The sequence below is a fragment of the Pteropus medius genome, unplaced genomic scaffold (genome assembly GCF_902729225.1).
Source record: "Pteropus medius unplaced genomic scaffold, Ma_sr-lr_union100, whole genome shotgun sequence".
NCBI classification, from domain to species: domain Eukaryota; kingdom Metazoa; phylum Chordata; class Mammalia; order Chiroptera; family Pteropodidae; genus Pteropus; species Pteropus medius.
The window spans coordinates 8538784-8564373 of NW_024352783.1; the positions used below are offsets into that span (position 1 = coordinate 8538784).

Below are 25590 nucleotides of genomic sequence, written 5' to 3' on the forward strand. Positions count from 1 at the left end.
CAAGTGCAGTAGCTGTCAGCTCCCTTCAAACCAAGGAACCGCGACAGATTATCTCTAAGGAGCAACTTGTAATTGTACATATAAGGCTCTTTATTTCAGATCAAATGGGTGTCTACACCTTGCCAATTACCAACCAAAAATGCAGCCTCTAACTAAAGGATCATAATCATCTTATGTCAAGCAAGGGATCTTACAAGTTAGTTTTTCTTAAACAACACAGTATTAAAATTTTTACATTTGAAAGTTAGGTTGTGGTTGACATCTGAAGGTGATGCCCCTGATCTGTGATGGGTATTTAATAATACTAACAGCAAACATTACTGAGCATGTACTCTGTGTAGGCACTGTCCCATGCCCTTCACATACATGGTGCTAAAATCACTACTCTTTATTTTATGATTCACCTGAGCAAGTCACAGAAAGTTTAGGTCAATCAGATGGTGACCTGAAGCTGGCAAGTCTAGCCCCAGGTTTTAGTCTTCCAGTGAGGAATGAAACTAGTTTTGTGTCATCCTCTTAAATAGACCTCACCCAGTACGCCCAACAACCAAGGGCATAGATGGTAACCTACAGGTAAAGGTCAGAGCCCAGGACACTGGTTTTGCAAAAGAGTCGGGGAGACCCTCCAGGGTCTCACATTTAGCAGCGATGTCAACCCCAGGTGAGCTAACTTCTTGGCTGACCAAGACCACAAACTCTAGCTCCCAGGGTCAGTGATGGACCACACACAGAGGCCCCAGGGCCCTGGCCCAGTGAGCAGTAGCAGGCGCCCATGCCAAGACATCTGCTCTGAAATCCACCCCAAGTCAGCGTCAGGTCTAAAGCTCCCAAAACTCCTTTGCTTTCCTGGAAAATAAAAAGATGACTCAGCAATTTCTGAAAAGTTTTGTATTTTTAAAAAAGTCACACAAGCCATTTCTTTGGTAAACTGACTATGGTTGGCTTAGAATATTATTCTTCCTCTGTCCATCCTGCTCAAATCAGAGACTGTTATTGGTTCAAGTCGATGAGGTTTTACCAACCTGAGCTCTAATGTCATACTCTCCCCTTACAATGGTTGACTGTATAATAAAAGATGATACAAAAATTGCCACTGTTATCTCTTGTAGCAAGTTGTCCAGGACATTGTCTTCTATATCAGTGTCTGCCTTATGTTTATGAAATGCTACAAGAGAAATTCCTATATGACTCAGTATCAAGAAAGTCTTTCCTTCCCGAGCAGCTTTCTGGGCATGACAATGCAAGGCATTTAATAGGGGAATTTGCAGCCTTTCTGGTGCTAATCACTCCTGGCTTGAGTCCTCACCATGTTTCTTTGATCCTATTCTACTAGATAGCTATTTATCCTTCTGTATGGACAGTATTTTTGTAAATCGACTCAAATTCTTTGCGGAACAAGGTAGGGTATAAAAAAATTTTCTTTAAAAAAAGAAAAAGACAAACCTTTTTGTAAGTCCTCTCATGCTATATATAGAATTTTTCACAAGGCATAAAATTTTTAAATGTATCTAGTTTTCATACATAGTGTCTTCTTGAAATTGAGCCTATTGCTTTCCTATCAATTAGTTACAATTTAATAGCTGATTAAAAGCAAAATATCAGCACCCATTGCACAAGGGAGGAAAAGCGCAGATCCCCTTATCTAAGATCTTATCTACAGAAATTCCTGTCTTTGGAATATAATAATCTTCTCACATACCCTTTTCAGGCCGACCTGCATAATTTTAGATTTGTGTTTACTCTATTCTTACTATTTTTACTTCAGAAACTAGGAATTCTTTGGGGGTGATTTAGGAGAGAATCAGAAAAAGGGAAAAAAATCACCATGAACCATATATAAAATCTTAATTTAGTTTTTCCCCCGAGATATGTTTAAAATAGTTTCGATGAAACTAAATGAAAGAACAAAAGTCATGGGACTCTTCACACATACATAATCGTAACATTTCAAACACTCTCCATGGCACAGGATGGAAACGCATAAAGGAGTGGGTTAAGGAGGAAAAGACAAGTTCAGGAGATGCTTAGGCGAGAGCTGGCTCCCAAACAGTTCTCCTGAGATATGTATTCCTCTGAAATACCTACTTGGGCCAGGTCTGTGTCAGGGACCAGGCATGGCAAAAATTAATAGAAGCTGGCCTATCAGCAGGAGAACATGCAGAGACAGACAATATTGTCACAGCACAGGAGGCACCAAGACAGAGGTGGGCATGGGACACTGGGAGCTTGAAGGAAGGGCTGTGGGCCTTGCCCAGGGTCTTCAGGGAAAGCTTTCTGCAGATGTCCCTAAGCCATGTCTAGAAGAATACACTCCAACCTTAAATGCAGTGAGCACCCACAAGCAGGAGGCCGAGATTTCTGGATTTCATTGGCAGTTGACGGGGAGCACTGAAGGGTGTTAAGCCAGGGAGTGGCATAATTGGATTTGTGGTTTTAGACTCTGGCTGCAGAATGGAGGAGGACAGGGTAGAGTCAGGGCTGGAGGAGGGGAAGCTAGTTAGAAGCTGAAGCTGCAGAGCTGGCAGGAAGAATGAAGGCTGGGCCAGGCAAGTAGTAGCAGGAAAGAGGAGGAAAGGAATAATTTTTTAAATACGGGAAACAAAGTTAGCAGGGCTTGCTAACTGAGAGAGAGGGGAAGATGGTCACTACAGCTTCAGACATTCTGATTATGAGGAGCCCCTGAAATATATCCAAACCAATATATCCAGAAGGAGTTTGATACATGAAGGGACCCCCAGGTTGAGGATAGAAACACATATTTGGGAGGCACCAACAAACAGAAGGAGGAAGGAGAAGAGAAAGAGAAGTACAACTATCAGAAGGGTGGCAGGAGAACCAAGGGGGAATAGCAATGGAAGTGAAGACATGGCAGACTTCCCAGGAGTGAGTGAGTAGCAGAGGCCAGGTAAGGGCAAGTGGTCTTGAAATAATGGAAAAGGAAGGGGTGGTACTTTTGTCACAGTAGGTTGAATAGAGTAGTGAGGAAATACAGGCCAGCTTACAATGGGGAGAAAAGGAAATTAAGAGATAATATAGACTTTCTGGCAAAGAGCATAGCAGATAGAGGCCAGACAGGAGGCCTTGCAAGGAGACAGGTAGATGGAGATGTTTTTACAGAAAAGGAGAGACTTGGATATGTTTATCATAATACGATGAAACTAGTTATAGGGAAAGGAGTGGAGGAGAAAGAATAGTTCCAAAGCATAGGCGGAAGGCTGATCTTGAGAAGGGGAGTGATGGAGACCCAGGTGGTGGTGCTGAATGGTAGGTGAGGGGAGGACAGGCACTGACTGTTTGGCCCAGGATTGTGGAAGGAGGGTTAGGCAGGGGCTGCACAGTGAGAGAAGAGGGAGGGATCACAACACGGGAAGACCTCGTGAGGTCGAAGGGCAGGTAGGATGGGTGTGGGGAACTGACATGACTCCAGAGATAAAAGATTTCAAGTGTGAAAGTAAAGTTTAAAGCTTCTACATTGGGTCCATGCTGAGGGATGAAAATGTTTGGGGTGTGGGGCCTGAAGTGGATTCAGGGAGTCCTGGAAGCTAGTGAGATTAAGGGAGGTGGGGCCCCCACAGCCACAGAGAGACACCGAGGTCTTCCATGAACACAGAAGAGGCCACCTACCAGCCACTAGATATCATCAAATGGGAAAAATACAAGACAGTATACCTGGATGAACTGCCCAAAAATGGGCACTGCAAAAGAACAGTCTATTTAATAATTGGTGTTGGGAAAACTGGACAGCCACATGCAAAAGTATGAAACTGGACCCCTATCTTACTCCATATACAAAAATTAACTCAAAATGGATTAAGGACCTGAATGGAAGACCTGAAACCATAGAATTCGTAAAAGAAAACATAGGCAGTAAGCTCCCTGACATTGGTCTTTGCCATGCTTTTTTGAATTTGACTCTAAAAGCAAGGGCAACAAAAGCAAAAATAAACAAGTGGGAAAAGCAAGGGCAACAAAAGCAAAAATAAACAAGTGGGACTACATTGAACTTAAAAGCTCTGCACAGCATAGGAAATCATTAACAAAATGAAAAGTCAACCTCTGTAATGGAAGGGAGTATTTGCAAATATCTGATAAGAGATCAATGCCAAAATATATGAAGAACTGATGCAACTCAAGAGCAACAAACAAACAAACAATCTGATTTAAAATGAACAGAGGATCTGAATAGAAGACATACAGATGGCCAACAGGTACCTGAAATAGGGCTCAACATCACTAATCATTAGGAAAATGCAAATCAGAAACACAATGAGCTATTACCTCACACATGTTAGAATGGCTATCAGTAAAAGGCGAGAGATAACAAGCGTTGGTGAGGATATGGAGAAATGGAAACTCTTGTGTACCGTTGGTGGGGATGTAAGGTAGTACAGCCACTATGGAAAACAGTATGGAGAATCCTCAAAAATTTCAAAATAGAACTTTCATATGACCCAGCGATTCTACTTCTGGATATTTAACTGAAGAAAATAAAAACACTAACTCAGAAAAATACATGTAACCCTATGTTCACTGCAGCATTATTTACAATAGCCAAGATATAAAAACAACCTAGGAGTCCACAGATAGATGCATGCATAAAGAAAATGTGGTGTGTATCCACCAAAAAAAAAAGGAAATCTTGCTATTTGTGACATCATGGATGGACTTTGAGGGCATTATGCTTAGTGAAATAAGTCAGACAGAGAAAGACAAATACTGTATGTTCTCACTTATATGTGGAATCTAGAAACAAACAAAACAACCAAATTCATAGATACCGAGAACAGATTGGTGGTTGCCAGAGGTGGGATGCAGAGTGGGATAAAATGGGTGAAGTGGTCAAATGGTACAAACTTCCAGTTATATAATAAATAAAGCACACGGATGTAATGTACAGCATGGTAACTATATTTAATAATACTGTGTTGCATATCTAAAAGTTGCTAAGAGTATAACTTAAAAGTTCTCACCAAAAGAAAATTTTTTTCTGTGTCTGGTGCCAGATGTTAACTAGACTTATTTTGGCGATCATTTCACAAAATACCCAAATACTAAATCATGTTGTATGTCTGAAATTAATGTTATATGATAATTATACCTCAATAAAAAATTAATTTTTTAAAAAATAAAAATAATAGGCACTGAGAAGCAACAGTTTAGAAACAGTAATAGGAAAAGTGGACCCCAATCCTGGGCTCCTATGGAGAAACTGGAGAAAGTGTCCCTTTAAGTTTCAAATAATTATCCACTGTTAACAGTCAACAAGGTGACCAGGAGTACATTGTGTGCAAAAGCCACATTGCCCTATGCAGTGGAGGGGTCAAGCTCATCCTTCTTGGAGGGGACATTGTTCACAGCCTGTATATAAAGCTCCTCTTCTTTCTTGACTCTTTCTTGATGCCCAATCTAAACTTTCAAAGGAAGCAGTAATATCCCTTAACCCAAATTAGTCCGCCCAATAACAGACCTGTAAATAAAATGTCTGATTCCACCTAGCGAGGTCATCTCAACTATAAAGTCGAAACTGAAACTTCTGTGGCCCCACAGTAATCTGAGGGCATGTACCCACCTCCTGCGGTGACACAAGGAATATATTCTGAGACCGGGAAAGATCACCGGCCATCACCTGAAGGAGGAGTATTTTTCACCTTTCTTCCAAAGCCGGGATGAAATGCAAGAGAGAGGCAACTTTCCACTACCTCACCAACAAAAGATCTCTTTTGTAATTCAATCCATGCCCAAAGGGAGACACTTAACGGCATAAAGGCAAGGATGAAATAGTGTGACCTTAATGGACTGTGTAATTCAGACTAATGGAATACAATCCAGACTAAAAATTCTTTGGTTTTGTAATAGGAAAAAATTAAGTTCTTTAATTTCACCAGTACATTTTACCTAATTGCTACAAATTCCTTGCAATACGTGGTCCCCCTGTAATTAGAGCTCGGCCACTACTGGATGGTTTAAGAGCACCAACCATCTTTCTAAATAGTTGACACGATCTCCTTTCAAATCTAAAGATGAGGTAATGGTACCCCTGGGTTAAGCTCCAACCCTGTAGAGGAAAGCGTGTCAGACATAATGCAACTCAAATTCTTAGGCTTTACCATATGGTCAGCCCAAATAAAAAGATAAACATTCTAAAACCTACCGATACAGCAATCATAACAGCATCCATCTCGACTTTCCCCAGATGTCCACAGAATATGGAACTGACAATGCCAATAAGAAAGATCATCAACTGTGCAAGTGTCTGCAAGGGAAAAGGAGAAGCGCGAGCTACACTAGCCCTCCCCACCTCGTGGGATGCCTCGCCAGCAAGGTGAGAAAGTGCGGGACCGCACCTCCCAGAAGGCGCGGTGAAGGCGGGCTGCGGGCGCGGGGCCGCGGCACTTACCACGCGCGCTGCGAGCGCCAGCAGCAGGGCGGCCTCCCGCCGTACGTCGGGCAGCGGCGCGCCCCGCAGGCAGCCGCGCCAGCGAGGGGCGCGGGGCCGCTCGGGGCTGTTCGCGGCGCCCTCGGGGGTCTCGGCGACGGCGGCCGCGGTAGTCTCCATGCGGGTGCGGGAAGGGGCTCGGGGCGGGACGCGCCCTCGCGACGAGCGCGCGGAAGGCGGCAGGGCGGGCGCCCGCAGACCGTCCCACCAGGGGCCGCCCCCGCCCCGCAGCCGGCGCCCCGGCCAACCGTCGCCTCCGCGGTCAGAACCCCCGGGAAGGAGCCGGAAGGAAGCGGGGAGAGGATGAGAGTCTTTGTGGAGGGGGAAGACGCGTGAGGGGCGTTCTGTTATGACAGAGGAAAAATAAAGCGTGCTGAAACGTGCGTCGTTCCATCCTTCCTTCGCACCCCCAGAACACTTTGCTGGTATTTTAGGTGGCATTACTCTCTCTGCTTCGGTTTAGGGTTATGTTGAAGAGTTTACTCCTGGGGCTGAAGAGGTGGGGGTGGGGGATGAGCTCCTTGCCAGCAGCAATTGCAGGTGGTTGGATGAACCTCCGTATTCCCAGGACTGCTACCTTCTAGGGGAAGGGCAGGCAGTGAAAACCTCTAGAAGGCTAGGGGTGTCCAGTGGGGAGGGATTGAAGAGGGGGTGTGCGAGCTTCCTAACAAAGAGCAGGAAGAGGGGGCCAGCCAGCCGGGAGGGCCACATTCAGTGCAATCCTTTACCTTGTCTCTGGAAAATGACCCTCCACTTACAGACCCACAAAGAATGAAATACCGAGTGCAGATGCCTTAAGGTGGACTTGGCCAAAATCTGTCCTTGAGTGTTTCTACTCACAGTAGCTAACTTTTCTAATCTTGTCCATTATCAGTTCTTTCAGGGCAAAGGCCATGCATAGCTTATGACCCATCCTAGCACCCAGCATATTTAATACGTACTCAGGCTTAACGAGTTGATGTGTGGACCTAGCCCTGGGAAGACTGAATCCAAGTGTGGTTACCAATTAATCTACTGTTGCTATTGAGACGTCGTCTTTTGACAAACCTCACCCCCCACCAGAGGAATTTAGCAATGGTTGTTTGGACTCCCACAGCTACAAAGACTTCCCAATCATTTTCTAAGGCCAGGAAGAAGGGCACATTCATAAAACCTCTTTTTGAGGCACTACCATCCAAGACCTCCTGATATATACCGTGTCTGCCACCAAAAGCCTGTGCCCTTTTTAAAGACAAGAACAGACCCAAACAAGATAAATAGGGTCTGTCAGGACCCCAGCCTCGCCTCTCCTAGCAGCCTCTTTTCATTTATGCTGCCTCTCAACTTTACAACCCCTTCCTTCTATCAAAATAGGCAAGGGCCTAATTTCTTCCTCCATTTAGCTCTTTCAGCCCTTTATTTCTCTCTGTGGGATGCCCACCACTCTAGGAAAATGAAGTGCTGTTTCCTAGTAGGGCCTTAGCCTTCAGCTTCATTTCTCTTAGCTTCTGCCAATCCATTTCAGTTCGAACAGATATTATGACAAGTCCTTAATAAGAAGCATGCCATCGGACTCCTTTCTTCTGAATAAAGTCTCTCCCTTTTTTGTTTCTTAAGCATCTCCAGTGCCAGCGAGTGCCTGAGATCTGACCCCAAATGAATGTTAACAAATGCTGTTTCCATTGAATAATCTAAGGCACAAGAAAAGATATATTGTAATATATATTTTAAACAAATCAGACCACAACAACCCTGAAGCAGTCAGTAACGTGTTTGTGTCTAAAGAAATAGTAAGCAGAATATCAAAGCCATAGATGAATGCAATCAGTATACAGTGGTCCTTGGTTGACAGTGGTGGCTAAATTATTATTCTAATGTAATCTTTCAGACATTGTCTTGGACTAGAATATAGCTTTTACCTTAGTTCCTTTTCTTCATTAGAAAATATATCTTTGAACTCTCAATTCTTGAAATCCATGGGCATAGTTGAATGACCTTAACTGAAAAATTCCCACCTTTGGGCTTATGAATTTGTTGTGTGTGAGCTCAAAAGTATCACTTGACCTGACTGACTCTCTCTCTCTCTCTCTCGCCACATCACTGAATTCTGACCCATACTCTTACTAAAATCCCCACCAGCAAGACTGAAATGACCCCTAGGAGCAGGAGCCCTCGCCGCAGTATCAACTGCCTCCCAGTCAACTTTGTCATGTCCCTTGGATGGACCTGAAGATGTTCTTCTTGGTGTATCTGCTGATCCAACTGGGTCTCGTCTTTTTTTTCAACATCTCTCATTAAAGTTTCTCCACAGTTTTCTGGGCCCACTAGGGGAAAAAGGAAGTTAGTTAACAACTTAAAAGGATTTTTTTTTTCTATTGGTATAAAAGATGTGTAAAAGGTGATGTGTATCTGTGTTACTAGCTGGGAGAAAGTTTATTCAGGAAGCAGTTCCTACACTGGATAAATAAAAGAAATTCTACCTCAGAATGCCTCTCCATTCACTCACAAACACTGACTGGATCCCACTGTCATAAGCTTGGGTCCTCCAGGGAGCTCTGCCTCACTGCAAGAACTTGAGAAATGCAGTCGCTGTCTAAGTTAAAATTCATAGGGGAAATTTTCAAGGGGCCAACATCCATATAATCATTTTGGAAAGAGAACAAGGTCAGCGGAGGAGAAAAATAACCTAAGAAATAATTCAAGGTTATTCACAGAACTGAAGAGAGATGGAATCTTCATGCCAGAAGGCCTACCAAATATTTAGCAGGATAGTGACTCAGACCTAGATATAGTCTCACGACACTTCAGAATAGTAAGAATAAGGAAAATAACCTAAAAGCTCCTCCAAACAATAATCTGTTTAAAGCCCAAGTGTGTTTGCCTGATGAACAGGTGAACCCCACTGACACAAATATACAAATGTCAGTTTCCAAGATCAGGTCAAAGCACAGGGTTACCATATATTAGAATTATCTGTAGAGTGCTTGCATGAGCATCATAAATTAGCCAAGGAATTGGCTACCTGCAGCCTTTAATCATATATAGCAATATGTTAATGTCTGGAATTAGAGCAAACAAACTTCAAGTCTATTACCTCAAATTAAGTGTTTCTTGACTTTATTGTTTGTTTTTGAAACATTTTGCCCTATTTAAGTGGGAGCTCACAGCAGCAAATCTAGTTGTGCGCCATGAATGGCCCCTACAGGACCATCTAGCTAGGCCTGTTCCAAGAGTGGAGGTAGTTATATCATACCTGGGTAAGGTAAGTCTTGAGAGAGAGAAGTCCCATCCTGGACCATATTTAGTTTCACATTGGCATGTACCTGAGCCTAGAAGATGAAATGCAAAGTAAATCCACAAAGCTTTACCATAGTGTTGTTAAAACATTTGACTTGACTACTAAGTTTAGGAAGAGACAAGCCATTGTCTTTAATTGACATGTAACACTGGAGCTTCTCTAGTTGACAAGTATACAATCATTCCTCATAATGATTGATGTGGGGGTCAGTGGGTGGGGGAAGATTGGACGGAAAAGCACAAGATGAGGGGGAAGATGGAAACCAAGATCATTTGTAGTTATCTCTTTTTTTCCCTTCATCCCTTTAACCTATTTTTCGGACCCCACACTGGCCCTAGAAAAATGGAGAGAAAAGTGCATACAAATATTTTAACAGAATATTTGGGGTGTATAAAAAACAATATCCGGATAAATCTGATGGCATCCCACCTTTCTCTTCAGTTCCAAATCTTGTCCTGAAATGGGCTTTTCAGGCACAAAGGTGGAAGCCTATCATGAGATACAAGGAAGAAAAGAACCCCCTATTTTTCTAGTCAATGAATAAACAAAGGGGAATGGATGAGGCAAGGGTCATCTGGCTCTTCACATCTGAATTAAATGCTAACTGCATTTAATTAAAACAAAACAACAACAAAAAAGTAGCATTCATGATAAAAAGAAAAAAGAACCTTCCAAAATGGGGGGTTAGGAATGAGAGGAAGTGTGAGGAGAGAGAGAGAAAGCTAATTCTGTTTGTTTTCTAGGAGCGCAAACTTTACAGCGACATCGATGAGCATACTTACCTGTTGACAGGCTTTTTCCCAGTTTAGCCTAGCAATAAAGCCTAGAAAACACACAGCTTGACAGATCGTACAGATGATGATCCCCGACCACAGACCTGTAAGTGGAAATATTTAATAGAGGTTAATTTTGTGGAAAACCAGCCACCCTTGGGGAGTATGTTTCTCGTATCCCACTTCTGAAAAACTGCTTTTATGGCTGAGATGGAGCCAGAGATCTCTGTCCTGCTCCTTTGGTTTCCAGACGTTTTGGGGAGTCTCAGCGCTCCTTGGGGCTACTTCTTGGGGTTTTGGATTTCAGAACAAATGTTCAGAATCATAATGCTTGGCTATTAAAATAGTGACAGTTATAAGAAAATAAAATTTCCAGAACAAACAACTTCCTATCGCTGATAGTACTACCAAACTACTGTACCGTGTTTTCTTCAAAAAAGGAGACTAACATTTTAAATATGCAGAAGTTACCAGTCATCTAAAGTGCTAAAGCCTGCTGGGAGCTACTTGCAGGATCTCACTTGCTTCAAGTGCAAACTTTGGGAAAAACCAGGGCAGGGTTGTCTGCAGAGAGATGATTTCACAAAAGGAGAGGCTGGGTGGGAATGGGGGATGGGAAAAGCCTTGTAGATCTCAAAGCACCATATAAACTGTACCTAATAAACCCACACAAAAACAGAGGAAGACCCCAAGGGATGAGGATTTTTTTGTTGTTAACTGATGACAGAATCAGAAACTCTAACAATAGCTGTGAGAGAATGAAGATACAAATTGACAAAGGTCAAACCATCTACAAAAATAGAACTTTGACCCAGAACCTAAAGCAATCAGTCCAGAAAACCAACTTGTCCAGAAAACCAACCCCTTATCTATAATCAGCATCCCAGGAAGCCAGCCTGCTGTACTTTAGCCTTGTCGGAGGCCAGATTGCAATCTAGGAAGCTAAATAATAATTTCTGCAACAATTGGCCCAAAATAGCCAAGACTTGGTCAAGAACTGATAGCTTCCCTAATTTTTGTCCCTGCTTTCAACTTAGGACCAGACAGAGAAAACCAAACATGCACCCCCTAAACAATCTCACAATGCCCCACTTCGAGTCAGCATGCCTCTAGCTTCCCCAGGCCAACAACCTCTATCAGTGCACACACCTGAGCCTTCCCTTTGTTCCACTGTAAAGTTCCCCCACATCTTTGCCTGCCTTTGTCCGCCAAAATGCAAGTGACGGTGGCTGACTCCCTTGTTAGAGCAAGCTTTGAATAAATCGCCTTTGCTTGTCCCATTTGGTTGATCTTCGTTTATTTATTGATCTGGATAATGGTAAGGTAGCTAGACTGGGCTAATGGTTTATAGGTTGAGGTGGCCAGAGACAGTGCAAAGTTTACAACTGTGCTCCTTGGTACCTTTTGCCCTTATATTACATTTTCCATGTGTAATCTTCCTAATATTTAGAATAAAGTTGGTGACTACCTGACATTCTTTTAATGAACTAGTCAAAGCACTATGTGTGTATATATATATATGTGTGTAATATGTATACATATACATACACACATATACATACACACAAATATGTATGTATATATACATGTATATATGTGTACAAAGTATGTACATATATCTACAGACAAACACATATATATATGCTTTCTCTTTCAAATCCAGTGTTCTCAATCCATAGAAACTACAAGCTCACCCTATCTTAAACAGAATGTAACCAGCTATTTCTAGGTGTAATTTGAAATTTATAAATTAGATTTCCAGGAATTTCACTATATACTATTTAAAAGATTCCTGTTTGACCCAACCTAAGAACCCTAAAACAGGATGGTTATTAGAATCTCCTTGGCAGGGCTCAGGAATCTGTGTATTTGAAAAGCCTCCTGGGGAATTATGATGACCACAATTTGCTGGAGTTGCCCATGAGAACCTGTGGCATTCTGATGCTCCTCTTGGCACTTGCAACTCTACCAGAGGTGACACAATATTCAAAAACAGTTGGTACTATGCTTTTTATAAGTGATAGGTGGCAGAGATTGACTGCAATCTTCTCATAGAGCCTTCACCAACCCAGAGTTCCTAACATTTGTTTAATTGAGGTGTAAATGACACATAGCATCATATTCATTTCAGACATACATCATCGTAATTTAATATTTGTACATACAGTTGACCCTCAAATGTAGGGGTTAAAGGTACAGACCCCTGTGCAGTTGAAAGTCTGCATATAATCTTTGACTGCCCCTAAATTTAACTACAGTTGGCCCTATGCATCCTCGGAAAACAGTACTTGCTATCCGCAGTTGGAAAACCACTGTAGGGAATACAAAAAGACTGTTTTTGATCCATGGTTAGTTGAATCCATGAATGCGAAATCTGCAGATACAAAGGACTGACTGACTACATTTATTGAACAAAATCCACACATAAGTGAACCTGCACAGTTCAAATTCATGTTCAAGAGTCGACCATACTGTGAAATGATCATCACAGTAAGTCTAATTAAGATCCGGCACCACACATTTCTTTTCTTCTAGTGATAACTTTTAAGATCTACTCTCTTAGTATCTTTCAAGTATATAAAATATTATTTTTAGCTATAGTCGCCATGCTATACATTACATCCCCATAACTTATTTATTTTATAAATGGAAGCTTATATACCACAACATCACTTTTAAGTGATTCTTAACCCCCTCCACTTTGCACATAGTAGGTATGTTTTATTAATGATTTAGTGGGCCTAGTACAGCACTTGGGACACAGATGCATCTATATTTTTGATGGATTCCTTTAATATTTCCCTTAACTATGCCATTGTCAAATCTAAAATATGAGTAAAGCCAGAAACTCAGCTAAATAATTTTCTGCACCATTATGCAGTGAACTTTGCATTGGTGACTCCGTTCTTTGAACATCTCATGTATTTTTCATTAAAATATTATTGAACTTGAGAAAAATGTGCAACATAATGGGACACCCTGGTCTAGAAGTTTACTCTAGATATCAGGTGACTTCTCATCACTTCTGAGCCTGCCAAGTACTGATGGATGAAAACAAACCATGCTTAAGTCAGTCACTTCCTCATCCAAAGATAATGTGTTCAAATTTTAATAGTCATTTATTAACTGCCAATGTATTCCAAATTATTATTTTAGAAATCAAAGCTGGGCAGTCATATCTTTCTCTACTTAAAAAAAAAAATAGCTCTGGTAATTTCAGATGTGTATTAAGTTCTTTTCTCCAAATGTAGTAAGGTAATAAAGAGGTCCCCTCCACTCCTGTCTTTCTTCTGGGCTATTCACACACATTACACCCATGGCCTTGTGGGGAGATCCACAAGACATACGGCTTAAAAAATTGTGCCAGGCAGGAGGTGAAGGTTGCAGAATGACAATGAAAGTGACATTGAGAGCACGGCTCTAGGGTCATTCCCTATGCATTGCCCTCCGTGAATCCTGCCAACTGTGTGGGCTAAGGCTCAGGGGGCATTGCTCTAGGATGTATGTAGCCACCATGGATGCTCTTGCAAGTTCTATAAGAATCACACCAATGGCATCCCACAGCTTCTCCTACCTCAACTATAAACTCTCCAGTATAGCCAGTTTACAATGGCCTCAGTTAGTCCTGCAGACTCACTCTCAGGGTCTTACCATACAAGGCTGTCACCAAAGGACAGAACAGGGGCCACAGAGGTACATCTCTGAATGCTTCTTCAGCAGTCCCTGCTGTCACAAACTTTGAAGAAGTGAGCATTCAACGACAGGACAAGGAGAGGAATAGAAATGTCATGTTGCTCTGCTCAAGTATGTCAGTGTGGAAGGTGGCCCACCTGGACGAGAAGGGCATGAACATGCAGCCCTGGGCCCCTGGCTACGTCCTGCCCCCTCCCTGCTCTCTGACAGCACAGAATGAATGTGGGAAGGCTCCAAAGTTCCAAGCTCTAGATACAAGCCTATGTTATTTGCTCTGACAGTCATTTCTGGGGCACGTGAGTAACTCAGCTCTGCCTGCCCATAGTTAAAGCTTACCAATCACTCCCAGTCTGGTTGCAAACATCAGCGAAATCCCGATCGGGAGACCGATCACATAGTACCCAATGGCATTAAAGATGGCTCCAACTTTCTGATTTCCACTTCCCCTCAGAATGCCACCACTTGTACACTGTAGGCAAATGATATTTACCAGTGTGAATGGTGCTGATGCTTTTGAAAGACACCCAATCCCTGAGCTGCCCCATTCCATGGAACGCTGACTTCAAATCTGTGATCATGTGCCAGTGTTCTTGTAAAGCAAATATAAAAATATTCAGTATTACCTCCCTATTCACCCACCTCCCCCACCCTCTTCTCTTTTTAAATTTACCATAATCAGAAGAAACACACAGATCATAAAAATGCTTAAGGGAATACGGCATAATACTTACGGCAAGACCCTCAAAGAGATGGGAAACAGCATAAATAGGAACCACTTGAGCCACTAGAGCAATGATTTCTCTGTTAGGAAAATAAGGCACATGGTGATCAGGAGACAAACATTTGAAAAAGTAAACTCTGAAGTTCCCCGTTGACTGCACTTGGCTTCTGTGTATAACTGAAGAGGCTCATGCATTTCAGCCAATATCCTATTCAGGGACAACTCCACTGTTTCTTGGCCTATAGTGGAAACCAACTCTATACTGTATCTCATGACCTTTATAAAAAATATATAGTCCGTTCAGTCAATGCAGACAGTTAAATCAAATGATTTGGTACTCCTCTTCCTCCACACAAAAAAAATACAATTTGGGTTATAGTGCCATCCTACTTTTAACATGATTCCTCGTGTGTGTCTCTGTGTGTCTGAATGAATGAAGCTCAACAGAATTAGAATGAAAGTTCTCCCTATGGAGCCACAAGGTTGGCAAGTTATAAAAGCCATAGGTATAGTTTACAGAATGATCCTTGGTTCCTAGAAATAGGCCCTAACCTCTAAAGCTAGAAACTTGTATTTTAATGCTTATACTCTAAGAGAGACTAGAAACATGCTGCCATTGACCTGAGGAGACAAAAAATTCAAAATATCCTTGAGTGATTAACAGATAAAACTAGAACATTGTGTGGCAATAAATATTTGTTGAATGAATGAATAAGAAATCCAACACTGAACAAGATGGTTACTCCCCCCAACCCAAAATAAAGGACAGAAATACAGTTCTTTTATTCAAAATTAATTTTATTTTTGAATAGATAATACGTGTAAATGGTTAAACAAAATCAAACAATACTAAAAGGAAATTGAGAAAAAATTTTCTTCTACTACTTTCCCATTACCAGCCATTACCACCACCACCCCAACCAGGTAACAATTCTTATTAATGTCTGTATTTGTCCAATGTTTATGAAAATATAAGGAAATACAAATATATTTTCTTATTTTCCTTTTCTAGACTATTATTTCATATTATAGCACTCTCTATATGATGTTCTGCACAATTATTTTTCCACCTAATATATTACATTCACTTCTATATTTCATCAAAATATATTATTTTTAATGTGCTGGTGAATGCTGTCTACTAATATTTTATTTTTTATTTTAAAATTGATATTAATAAGTGACATTGGTCTTTGACTTTTTTATCATGCAAACTTTATCAGAGTTTAATACCAATGTTATATTTGCTTCGTAAAAAATGGGGAAAATTTTCTTTTTCTGCTTTCAAGCATTGGAAATACCTATGTTTTAAAGGTTTTATAAAATCCTACTTTGGAACCTTCTGGAATTGGTGATTTTTGAAATGTTAAAATAATTTTTCTTATTTCTTCTAAGAGAATCAGTCTTTGAAAACCTTCTATGTCTTCTGGGTAAGTTCTGATAAATTATTTTCCTAGAAAATTATTTATTCCTTTCAGATTTTTTAATCTACTTGAAAAAGTTGTGCAAACCAGTCTCTTATGCTTTAAAAATTATTGTGTGATGTTGTTGTTGTTGTTGTTTTAGTAATTTTCCCCTTTCTTACTTTACTTAGAGGTGTTCTCTCCCTTTTTTAAAAATTAGGTTGGGTATCTGTCATTGTTAGAATCTATGTCATCGATTCTGCCAATTTCAGTTAATCCTGGCCATTTTACAAATAATTTATTTTGCAAGTTTTTTATGGATCCTAATTTCATCGAAGGTATAGTTTCTGAGTCGTTTGTTTTTCATTCTTTTTTCTGCTCTGCATGGTTTCCAGAAGTGGACAGATTCAAAATCAAACATCTACCATGTTCCTATTGAAACCATCAGTGCAGGATACACTTCTGATAAAGTAGGTTCTGAATCTCTTTGAAGAAGTAAAAATGATTTCTGGTTGCCTTCTCAGTCATTCGGAAGTGAGGGATAGCTAAACACCTTATTTCCTCACAGCAAAAGGGCTGAGGCTGAAAGATAACACCTAACATCCGAAGTCAAAAGACAATTACCTGAAGAATAGATGGTGAACGTCAGCTCTGTTAGTTCTGTGTGAAAATCCACCTGTTTTCTGAATCCAGGAAGGAAGTCAATTTGCATTTTGTAATTGCTGATAAAATAGTCCCAAATAAGAGGTGTCTACACAATATATCTATATAGTCAGAATGTACCAGCTAGCTTCACTGATGAAAGCACAAAACCAACCAAACAAACAGAATCTGCAGAGAAGAGGGGATTCATCTTGTATAAAATTTCTTCTTCAGTAATCAATCTGATGATGTGATTTTCAAAGACAGCTCATTTGGTCTGACAAATATATTATGCAAATACTGCAAACTAAGTACTCTGGCAGATTCTGAGATACCAAGATGGTTCTTGTCATTGGAACAAAAAAAAATTCACAGAAAATGTAAACAATGGTACCAAAAAGGAGTTTCCTTCTTTAAAATACACGAGTATCCGGACCACCAGAAGCATGTATCTCCACCAATGCCCATTACATTGGCACTCTAGATTATAGTTCCTGTGCCCTATCAGTTTTTCCTGAGTAACATCAGTGAGTTTCTGACTTTGCAAATTACTCAGAAACCCTCTAAGACACAACAGCCCCAGAAGGCTCAGCATGAAAGCACCTGCCCAAACATTTCTTTATCACAGATTTTACATTTCAAGAAAACGTCGGCACTCACCTGTCAGTAGTGAAAATGTACCCCACAAGATCCTTACAGCTTAACAGCAGGACACAAAAGGTTACAGCAAAGAGTTCTGGAGGTAAAATGGCAGAGAAACAGCACAGTGAAAAAAGGGGTCTTCAGAGAATGGGGAACCTGGGTTTCCGGTGCACAGACTGCTCGGGCGAGTCGCTGACTAAAAAGTCTAAGCACCTGTGACCAGCATGGAGACAACCGAGGACTTCTTGGCCTGCTTGATGTTCCCGGCACCCAGTGCATTCCCAATCCGGACGCTGGCAGCCACACTGAAGCCTGTAGGTATCTAAAAGGAAAAGGAAACAGTGAGAGCACTGAGCCAAGAAGAAGCCCTGCCTCTCAGCTCCATCCAGATCCTCACCGTGCACCTTCCCCAGGGAAGAGGAACCAGGTAAATAAAGTCTCACACCTTACTGGTAAAATATGGTCCTAAAAGTTATGAGAAGACTCATTTGCAACATCTCCTTGTCTAGCTGGGAGCCCCAAGGCTAACATGGAACCTGGAACCCCATGGCTGTGATCTTTGTCACACACCTGGCTTTTCTACAGAGTTTCCAACCTCTGTCACATTTACCCTCTAGGTGTGGAAGGACAGACTGCCAGGAGCCCAAGCCTGGTCTATTCTGAAAGATCATCAAGAAATCAGGTTTAGAAGACAGAATCCTAAAATGGTGACCTTCCCCCACCCCAAAAAATGTTGAATAAAAAAAAACTTAAGAAAAAAAAGACCCAGAGGGTAAAGAGGGAGGGAAGAGGTAGATGGGGTAAAGGGGTTAAATATGTGGTGACAGAAATCTAACTACAGGAGGCAAAAACACAATATAAATATATATATATGCCTTACTGTTAAAATGTACAGCTGAAACTTTCTGGATTTCGTTAACCAATGTCACAATAAATAAATAAATTAATTAAATTTAATTTAATTTTAAAAAATAGAAAACAAAGACACATACTAACCTAACAGCAGTGCTACCCTTCTTGTGAGGGCATGCGTGGGGGCAAAGGAGATACAGGAAAGCAGTATGGCATTATGGTTAGGAATGGGAATTCTGACACCAGACTTCCTGGGTCCAAATCCTGACTCAGCTACCTATCAGCTGTGTGACCCTGAGCAGGTTACTTACTCTCTCCAGACCTCAGTTGTTAACTATAAAAGGGATCTCATAATAGTACCTACTTATTAAGGTTATTGTGGGAATCGAATGAATCCATGCATTCTAATAACTGCTTAGAATAATGCTTCATATGTAGTAATTGTTCAGTAAAAATTAGCCATTACTATTATCTAAAAATTTACCACTTGAGAAATTAGTATTAATTTAAAAAAATTATCTCTCTTTTAAACATGAATTTTGCCTTATGACCAGGATTGCTAAAGGCTATAGAAAATCTGACACACACAGTGAGGTATATAAAAGAAATGGGAGACTGAGTCCCTAAGTGGGAGCAAACACATGGGTCTCCCAACAAATTATTTATTAGTCACAAAGAGAAAGAGAATAACTGGGTGGAGAAACCTGGCAGACAGTGCTTTAACCAATTAGTTAATATCGCCAATCAATAATGGGGCAAATCCACATGCCTCCTGATATGATGCACAAGAATGACATAGCACCACTGCTATAGCATTCCTGCCAAATATGTAGGGTCAGAATGTGTTCAAGAGGAAGTATCCACTACAACGAATTGAGGGAAAGTCTGTGTATAATAGCTTCTATTCTTCTATTGTCAAGAAATACAAAGAAAGGCTGAGGACATGTTATAGATTAAAGGAATTAAAGAGGCAGGACACCTTAATGCCAGCGGGAGCGGTGGAGGTGGGGAATTAAAAAGGACATTATCAGAACAATGGATGGTATTTGAATATAGGCTAAGGAGAGATAGATAGATGATAGATAGATAAAAAGATAGATAGATATAGATGTAGATAGATGTTAGAAAGAGCAAGCAAATGAGGTGAAATGTAAACAATTGGTTAATATAAGTAAAGGGTAAAAATCTTTAGATTAAGGAGAAACAAATATAAATTCTTATAAGCCTGCTGGAAAGCATATAGCAATATATGCAAGGCTTAAAATATAATTAAATTTCACTTTTAGGACTTTACCTTAATGAAATAATTGAACAAGTATGCAAAGATATTCATCCTAAAATGTTCATTGAAGTGTTGTTAATAATATAGAAACATTGGAAACAAACTATTTTCAAAAGCAGGAGATTGATTTTAAAATTACACTACATACAACAGAATACATACCATTAAGCATTTTGAGTTAGATATAGTTACTGGATTTATTGAAATATAAAACATATGCAAATATAAAAATGTCAAAGTAACAAATATAGGTTAAAAAATTCTGCTGAGAATAGAGAAAAAAAGCACAGGTCCTCAAGGGAATGAGTCTTTAGAAAACAAACAAACAAACAAACAAAAAAAAAAAAACAAGAAATGCACTTTGTGCTTTTAAAATAACCAGTCTTAAGGGCTGGGCTCTAAGCGTTACAAGTACTACAAACAATGTGAAAGCGCACATTCTGGCTTTAGTCCCTTTCCACATTACGCACTCCCTTTCTCTCCCCATCTTTCCTTTTACATTTCTAAAGTGCTCGCGAGGGTGGGGGGAAGTAAAATTGAAATTTTTGTGCAGGTTTTTTTAAAACTAAAGGCTGAAGTCATCCTTTAGCCTTAATGAACTATGAAATATGAAGGCCTTAATTTTGTACAATAAACTTTTACTTGTATTCTAAAAATAAAAATAAAGTGTAACTTGCTAGAGAAGAAAGCCCTTCAGAATTTCCAGTTGATGTTTTCAGTGAAACAGTTGAAAGAAAGCCTCTAACGACTGGAGTTCTTCTCCAGCATATCAAAATTTCCTTCATTTTAAGGCTGAATAATATTGCATAGTATGGATAGACCGTATTTTGTCTATCCATTCATCCATCAATGGACACTTGGGTTGTTTCCCCCTTTTGGGTATTGTGAATAATGCTGCTATGAACAAGGAGGTACAAAGACCTGCTCAAGACCGCTTTCAATTCCTTTGTGTCTAACCTAGGAATGGTCACATGAAGTTTTAAGAGGTTTCAGACCCAGGCAGGAGCAGAGGTTGGTGAGACACAAGGAGCTTGGCCCTCATTGCCATATATCCAGTGCCATCACCCTTTACTTCCCCACCTGCCCCCAAGGCATTTGTGTTGTGACAACTATTTGGCAAGTATGGCAATGGAATGAAATCTTTCAGATATGAACCCTGTTAGGTAATAGAAGACTAGCAGTGAACAAGTCATTTAGAGCATCTCCCCAATTCCATTCACCTCACAGAAAGACCCCACCATACCAAAAAGACCCTCCCTGGCTCTACGATGAAACTTCACTTTCGTGAATCACTTCACAAATTGTGGCTGAATATTGTAAATGCCTATGCTCGTCCTAAGACTTTTTCCAGAGACATATCTAGCGCCTCCACACAACCAGTCTTGGACACTCACCATGAATACGACGACGGCTAGTTCATACACAATGGACTGGGCTCCCAGCTCCACCATGCCGAGGATACCTGTGAGCGGAGAGACAGCTGACACCATGCTTCTGGACAGAGCCCCCGTACTTCCACCAGCCATTGCTATCTATCCCCACACTGACCGCTCAGGAAGCTCCCAATCTCGTAGGCCCACCACTCAATGCACAGCATGAGCATGCTGGGGATGGCCAGGTGGAAGAAGGAACCCCAGTCCTGTAGGCACTCGAGAGACCACCCTGCAGATGGGACACAGACACGTTTACAATACATCCAGCCATCAGGCTGGAGCTCAAACTGAGATAAAACCCACATTAAAGTTGGAAAATAAAAGGCAGCCTTTACCTTCCCAGGTAGCTTGATACAGTTTCTTCCAGAGGATGTAGAGAAATAGGAACAGGGCCAGGGAGAACTGGGAAATCGTATTTGCTAGTGCCGAACCCCTGGGAAGGACAGTTCCAATGAGGGGAGGTGCCCGTCCTCTACCCTCTCCCTGCTTCACTTAGCAAGCAAGATGAGCACCCACCCCTTACTGAGACGTCTGCAGCAGGCCCTGAGGTCATCTTCTTTCCAGAGAGTATCACTCTCTATCCCTGACCATGTTTTCCAGAGAGGCCCAAGGAGAAGACTACACGTGGTCACAATGACCAGGTAAAGGTCTCACTCTCCCTCACCTCCCACCCTGGAAAAGCCATATATGCAAGTCATTCCTTTTCCCTATCCCAAGAATTGGTTGGACTCACATCACCCCAAGCTGCAGTTGATGGAGAAACAGATAGTTGATGAGGGCATTGACAAGGTTAGCTGCAACTCCAGTTACGATCTGGGGCAGTACGATTCCCTAAAACAAGGAGAGACCGCACCTTGCTGGAGATCCATGGAACGGGAGTGCCATTTTCTACCTAAACACACATTAGGCTCTAAGTGGCCTGCATGACTGGCTGTCACAGGCAAACCAGAGGTCCTAACTGTGGATGCCCTGTCCTTGCTGCTCCTACCTGCCCACCCTCCCATTCTCTCCTCTGCCTCCTTCTCTTTGAGGCATAAAGAACATAGTCCTGGCCACAGAGAGACATGGGCAGGAGATGAGAAGGCAGAAGAGAAGAAAAAGAAGTGGCTTGTCTACAAGAGTGCAAAGACCAGGAAAGATTAAAAAATATAAATAAGTTACTTTCCACATTGGACAGTGGGTGAAAGTACAACACTTTCTCAAACAAAATTGAAACTTGAGAAATTAATCTTAAAGAGCTTATGAAACTGGAGTGCGGAATGGCCTCCATCTTATCTGGCTCTGCTCATACGTACAAGGGCAGAAACATCTGGTCTTATTTGACATCTCAAAAGAAGACTTAAGGTGTGAGAGTAAAATGACTAACAAAGAAAAAGCTGTCCTGCCATGCATCAGGATAGAATGACAGACATAGATAAAGCCAGCTGTGAAGTTAACAGAAAATGCTCTTTCTCTCATCTGTGGTGCCAACTCACCCCCTTCTTTGAATAATTATCGCTTTCTTACTCTCTGAGAAATGCGGATCTCTAAAATCACAGATTGTAAGAAATCTTGCTGTTTGAAATCATATCAGTAAAAATTAAACTTCCCACTCTTGCCCAGAAGATTGAAGTCACTCTCATACAAAAAAAGCAGCCTCTATTTCCAACCCGGGGGCAGAGCCTCACATGAACTCCTGGACACAGCAATTGATACCTATCTAAGCTTTGCAGTTTCCAAGGAGAGAGGGGCGTGGGTGGAGAGAGACAGTGTAGAGCTGGCATTGATCCCCTTACTCACAACCTGCTTTGTTCTGAGCCTACAGGAGCATAGCTTCTTTTGGATTTCATCTGAACTCCATCTTCCAGAATCTTATCATAACCCTTCTCTCTTTGTTTGGTGAGAACCCAAGGCCCCTTTGATCTCTCAATGCTACAAGTTGATAAATCTGACTGCTGGACTGCAGGTTTGTCTCTGGTTGTCTCAGTGGTCTTAGGCTCAGGGGCCAGGACAAGGGGCTTGGCCATCCACTTCTGTGGGTCCCTTATTTATCGGGAGACCCTTGTTAGTTTTTAGCAAGGAAGTTAGTGATTAGATTGGCATTTCAGGTAGAGGTTAAAGAAGTATGTGGTGTGCGATTGGCCCAGAGAAAGACTGGCAGCAGGGAGATGAGGTAAGATCCTGGTGAGGTAACACAGAGGAGAAAGAACAAGAGGTGAATTAAGGCAGGGGCACAGAGGAGGAAGAGGGGCAGGCAGGACCTACAGGACCAGGTGATTAATCAGATGTGGGAGTGAACGAAAAGATGGAGTCACACTTGATAGGATGTGTGAAGGGTAGGTCACCAGGAAAGAAAATGGTTGTGGCCACTGATTGAGAAAGAATGTAAGAAAGTGAAAGAGCAGGCTTGCAAGGGGTGAGGAGGAGGTCAAATGCACACTGTCTAAGGAGGTCAAATGCACAAGTCTAAGCATTCCTCAAGGTTTTGTCTGGTTCTCTCCCTACCCTATACTCTCTCCAACAGTATTTATTAACTTTCTCAAAAAAAAAAAAAAAGCTGCTTCTCCTACAGGCAGTGGTAAAGGCTGTTTGGAGGTTAGAGATAGACATGTGAGAACCACAGTCATACAGGTAGAAACCAAAAACATGCAAGCAGACAACTTTCCTCAGAGTAAGGTAAGAGGAGGCCAATGTTATCACCTTCTCCTTCAAAGTCCTCTCACTCTCCCTCAAAAGTCTAAGCATTCCTCAAGGTTTTGTCTGGTTCTCTCCCTACCCTATACTCTCTCCAACAGTATTTATTAACTTTCTCAAAAAAAAAAAAAAAAAGTTAAGCTTCTCTTATGTGTGCACTTACTAATGGGCCGGGCCTCCAAGATGGAAATGGGTTAAATGTAACTCTTTCCTTTCTTGAAGCAATTTCATTCTACAGGACCTACCCCACTATTATGTCTCCCATTGCTCCTGCAGGGCAATTTTTTTGTCATCATAGACATGCATCACCTTTTGTTTGGACCACGTCCATAACTCTTATCTCTTCCCCTGACAATTAACTTGTTTCTCACAAACTAAAATCCAAAACAGAGAACACAAGACTCTGCAGGTGCTGAGCCCAGGCCAGTCCCCCTCTTGTTTTATTGTCTACTGCGCCCCTGCATCACTCTGTGGCCTAACACAGCCTCTGCTTTCTCACTCCTCCATGACCAGGCTTCTGCTGCCCCCGGGTCTGTGAAGCCTGCCCCTTCTTCTGGCCATGGGAATCCTAAGTGTTCTTCATAACCCAGTGCACACCCCCCGACCTCTCACAGTCCATGGCTCCTACTTTTGGGTCTTTCCTTCTGCCTCAGAGTATTGAAGAGAGGGGTTTCCACACCTCCTCTCCTCACTAGATCAGGTTAGAGCCTGCGGTCATGAGACCCCATGTTTGTTGGGAGACGGAGAGTCAGGGGACGGCCCCACAATGTGCTGAGTCTTCAACACAGCTCTAGACAAGGTTGTAGCCAGACAGGGCTCAGGCATGCTGTTCTACCTCTTTACAGACATTCCAAGTCTACGACTGTGACACTAATAAAGATTTGAAATATTGTTGTCTTGTTAATAAGATAATATCTTAATTTTAAGAACATTAAATAGGTGCAAACTTCCTCCTTTATCTCTCCTCTCCCTTCCCCCACTGTTCCCTACGCCCTGAGAGCCTGCCTGTATGACTGTGACCTATTGCCTGGTTTCATCTGGAAGGAAGTTAATGTCCTTCACATGCTGGCGTCATAAACCCATATCTACTGGCCAGAGCAGCTGTCCCTGGGCCGTTGTCCATTGCTGTTACACATGAAGAGCTCTGACTGACGTGAGGCATTATTACAAAGTGGGTTTTTATGTCCTCACTGAGGAAAGTGGGGCCTTCCAGACAGACCCAAGCTGAGAGCTCGGCTCCTTGGAGCCTGACAGGCACTCTTACTTCCAGGGAGCCGGTGACAGCACAAAGCCAAAGAACACTACAGCTCTAACCTCTAATCCTGCCAATGACAATATTTCTAAGTGAGAATCAGATAAAAATTTCCAAAGCCAGTAATAACCTGTTCTTTGCTAGATATCACTTAACAAACCTCTCCAGACCCAAGTCCTGCGTGAACACAGGGAAATGTATTTCAGTGGCTTCTGGCACATAAGTTCCTCACTCTGGTCTAGCTCATCCTGGAGTATTTTCAGAGTCCCCAGTCCCTGAAAGGTGTAAACTCTCATTAACCCCCATGAAAGAAAAAGGAGAATCTGAATTACCTGGGCGAGCAAATATTTAACTTGTAATGTATAAAGAAAGGCTGCCTACAAGAGAACAAGAGAGGTGAAAGTTAACATTTTGGCCCAGATACACAGAGAGAGCCAAGAGCCACATTTGGTAGCACTCTGCTCCTGCAAGGAGCCACAGAGGTGTGTCATCTGAGAAGGGGATGGGGACA

The 25590-nt window shown here is 41.7% G+C and overlaps 2 protein-coding genes across 6 annotated transcripts in view; both read right to left on the minus strand.

Annotated features, from left to right (window-relative positions):
- The window catches only part of LOC120589781 (multidrug and toxin extrusion protein 2-like), a 54144-nt gene extending 47267 nt beyond the window's left edge, over positions 1 to 6877 (minus strand). Inside the window, 2 exon segments of the mRNA XM_039847398.1 lie at positions 6152 to 6253; positions 6398 to 6877. Of these exon segments, the coding sequence (XP_039703332.1) occupies positions 6152 to 6253; positions 6398 to 6877 (582 nt within the window).
- A 1247-nt stretch (positions 6878 to 8124) lies between these two features.
- The window catches only part of SLC47A1 (solute carrier family 47 member 1), a 31654-nt gene continuing 14188 nt past the window's right edge, over positions 8125 to 25590 (minus strand). For 3 of the 5 annotated variants that reach the window (XM_039847489.1, XM_039847486.1, XM_039847488.1), the window contains 12 exons: positions 25412 to 25456; positions 21888 to 21985; positions 21490 to 21587; positions 21270 to 21383; positions 21116 to 21183; positions 17801 to 17909; positions 17606 to 17681; positions 14911 to 14980; positions 14516 to 14648; positions 10496 to 10590; positions 9669 to 9744; positions 8125 to 8739 (listed from right to left, as the gene is read on the minus strand). In XM_039847489.1, the coding sequence (XP_039703423.1) occupies positions 8513 to 8739; positions 9669 to 9744; positions 10496 to 10590; positions 14516 to 14648; positions 14911 to 14980; positions 17606 to 17681; positions 17801 to 17909; positions 21116 to 21183; positions 21270 to 21383; positions 21490 to 21587; positions 21888 to 21985; positions 25412 to 25456 (1209 nt within the window). In that variant the 3' untranslated portion in view covers positions 8125 to 8512. The remainder of the gene's footprint in view (positions 8740 to 9668; positions 9745 to 10495; positions 10591 to 14515; positions 14649 to 14910; positions 14981 to 17605; positions 17682 to 17800; positions 17910 to 21115; positions 21184 to 21269; positions 21384 to 21489; positions 21588 to 21887; positions 21986 to 25411; positions 25457 to 25590) is intronic. The other 2 variants (XM_039847487.1, XM_039847490.1) reach the window with 1 other exon arrangement.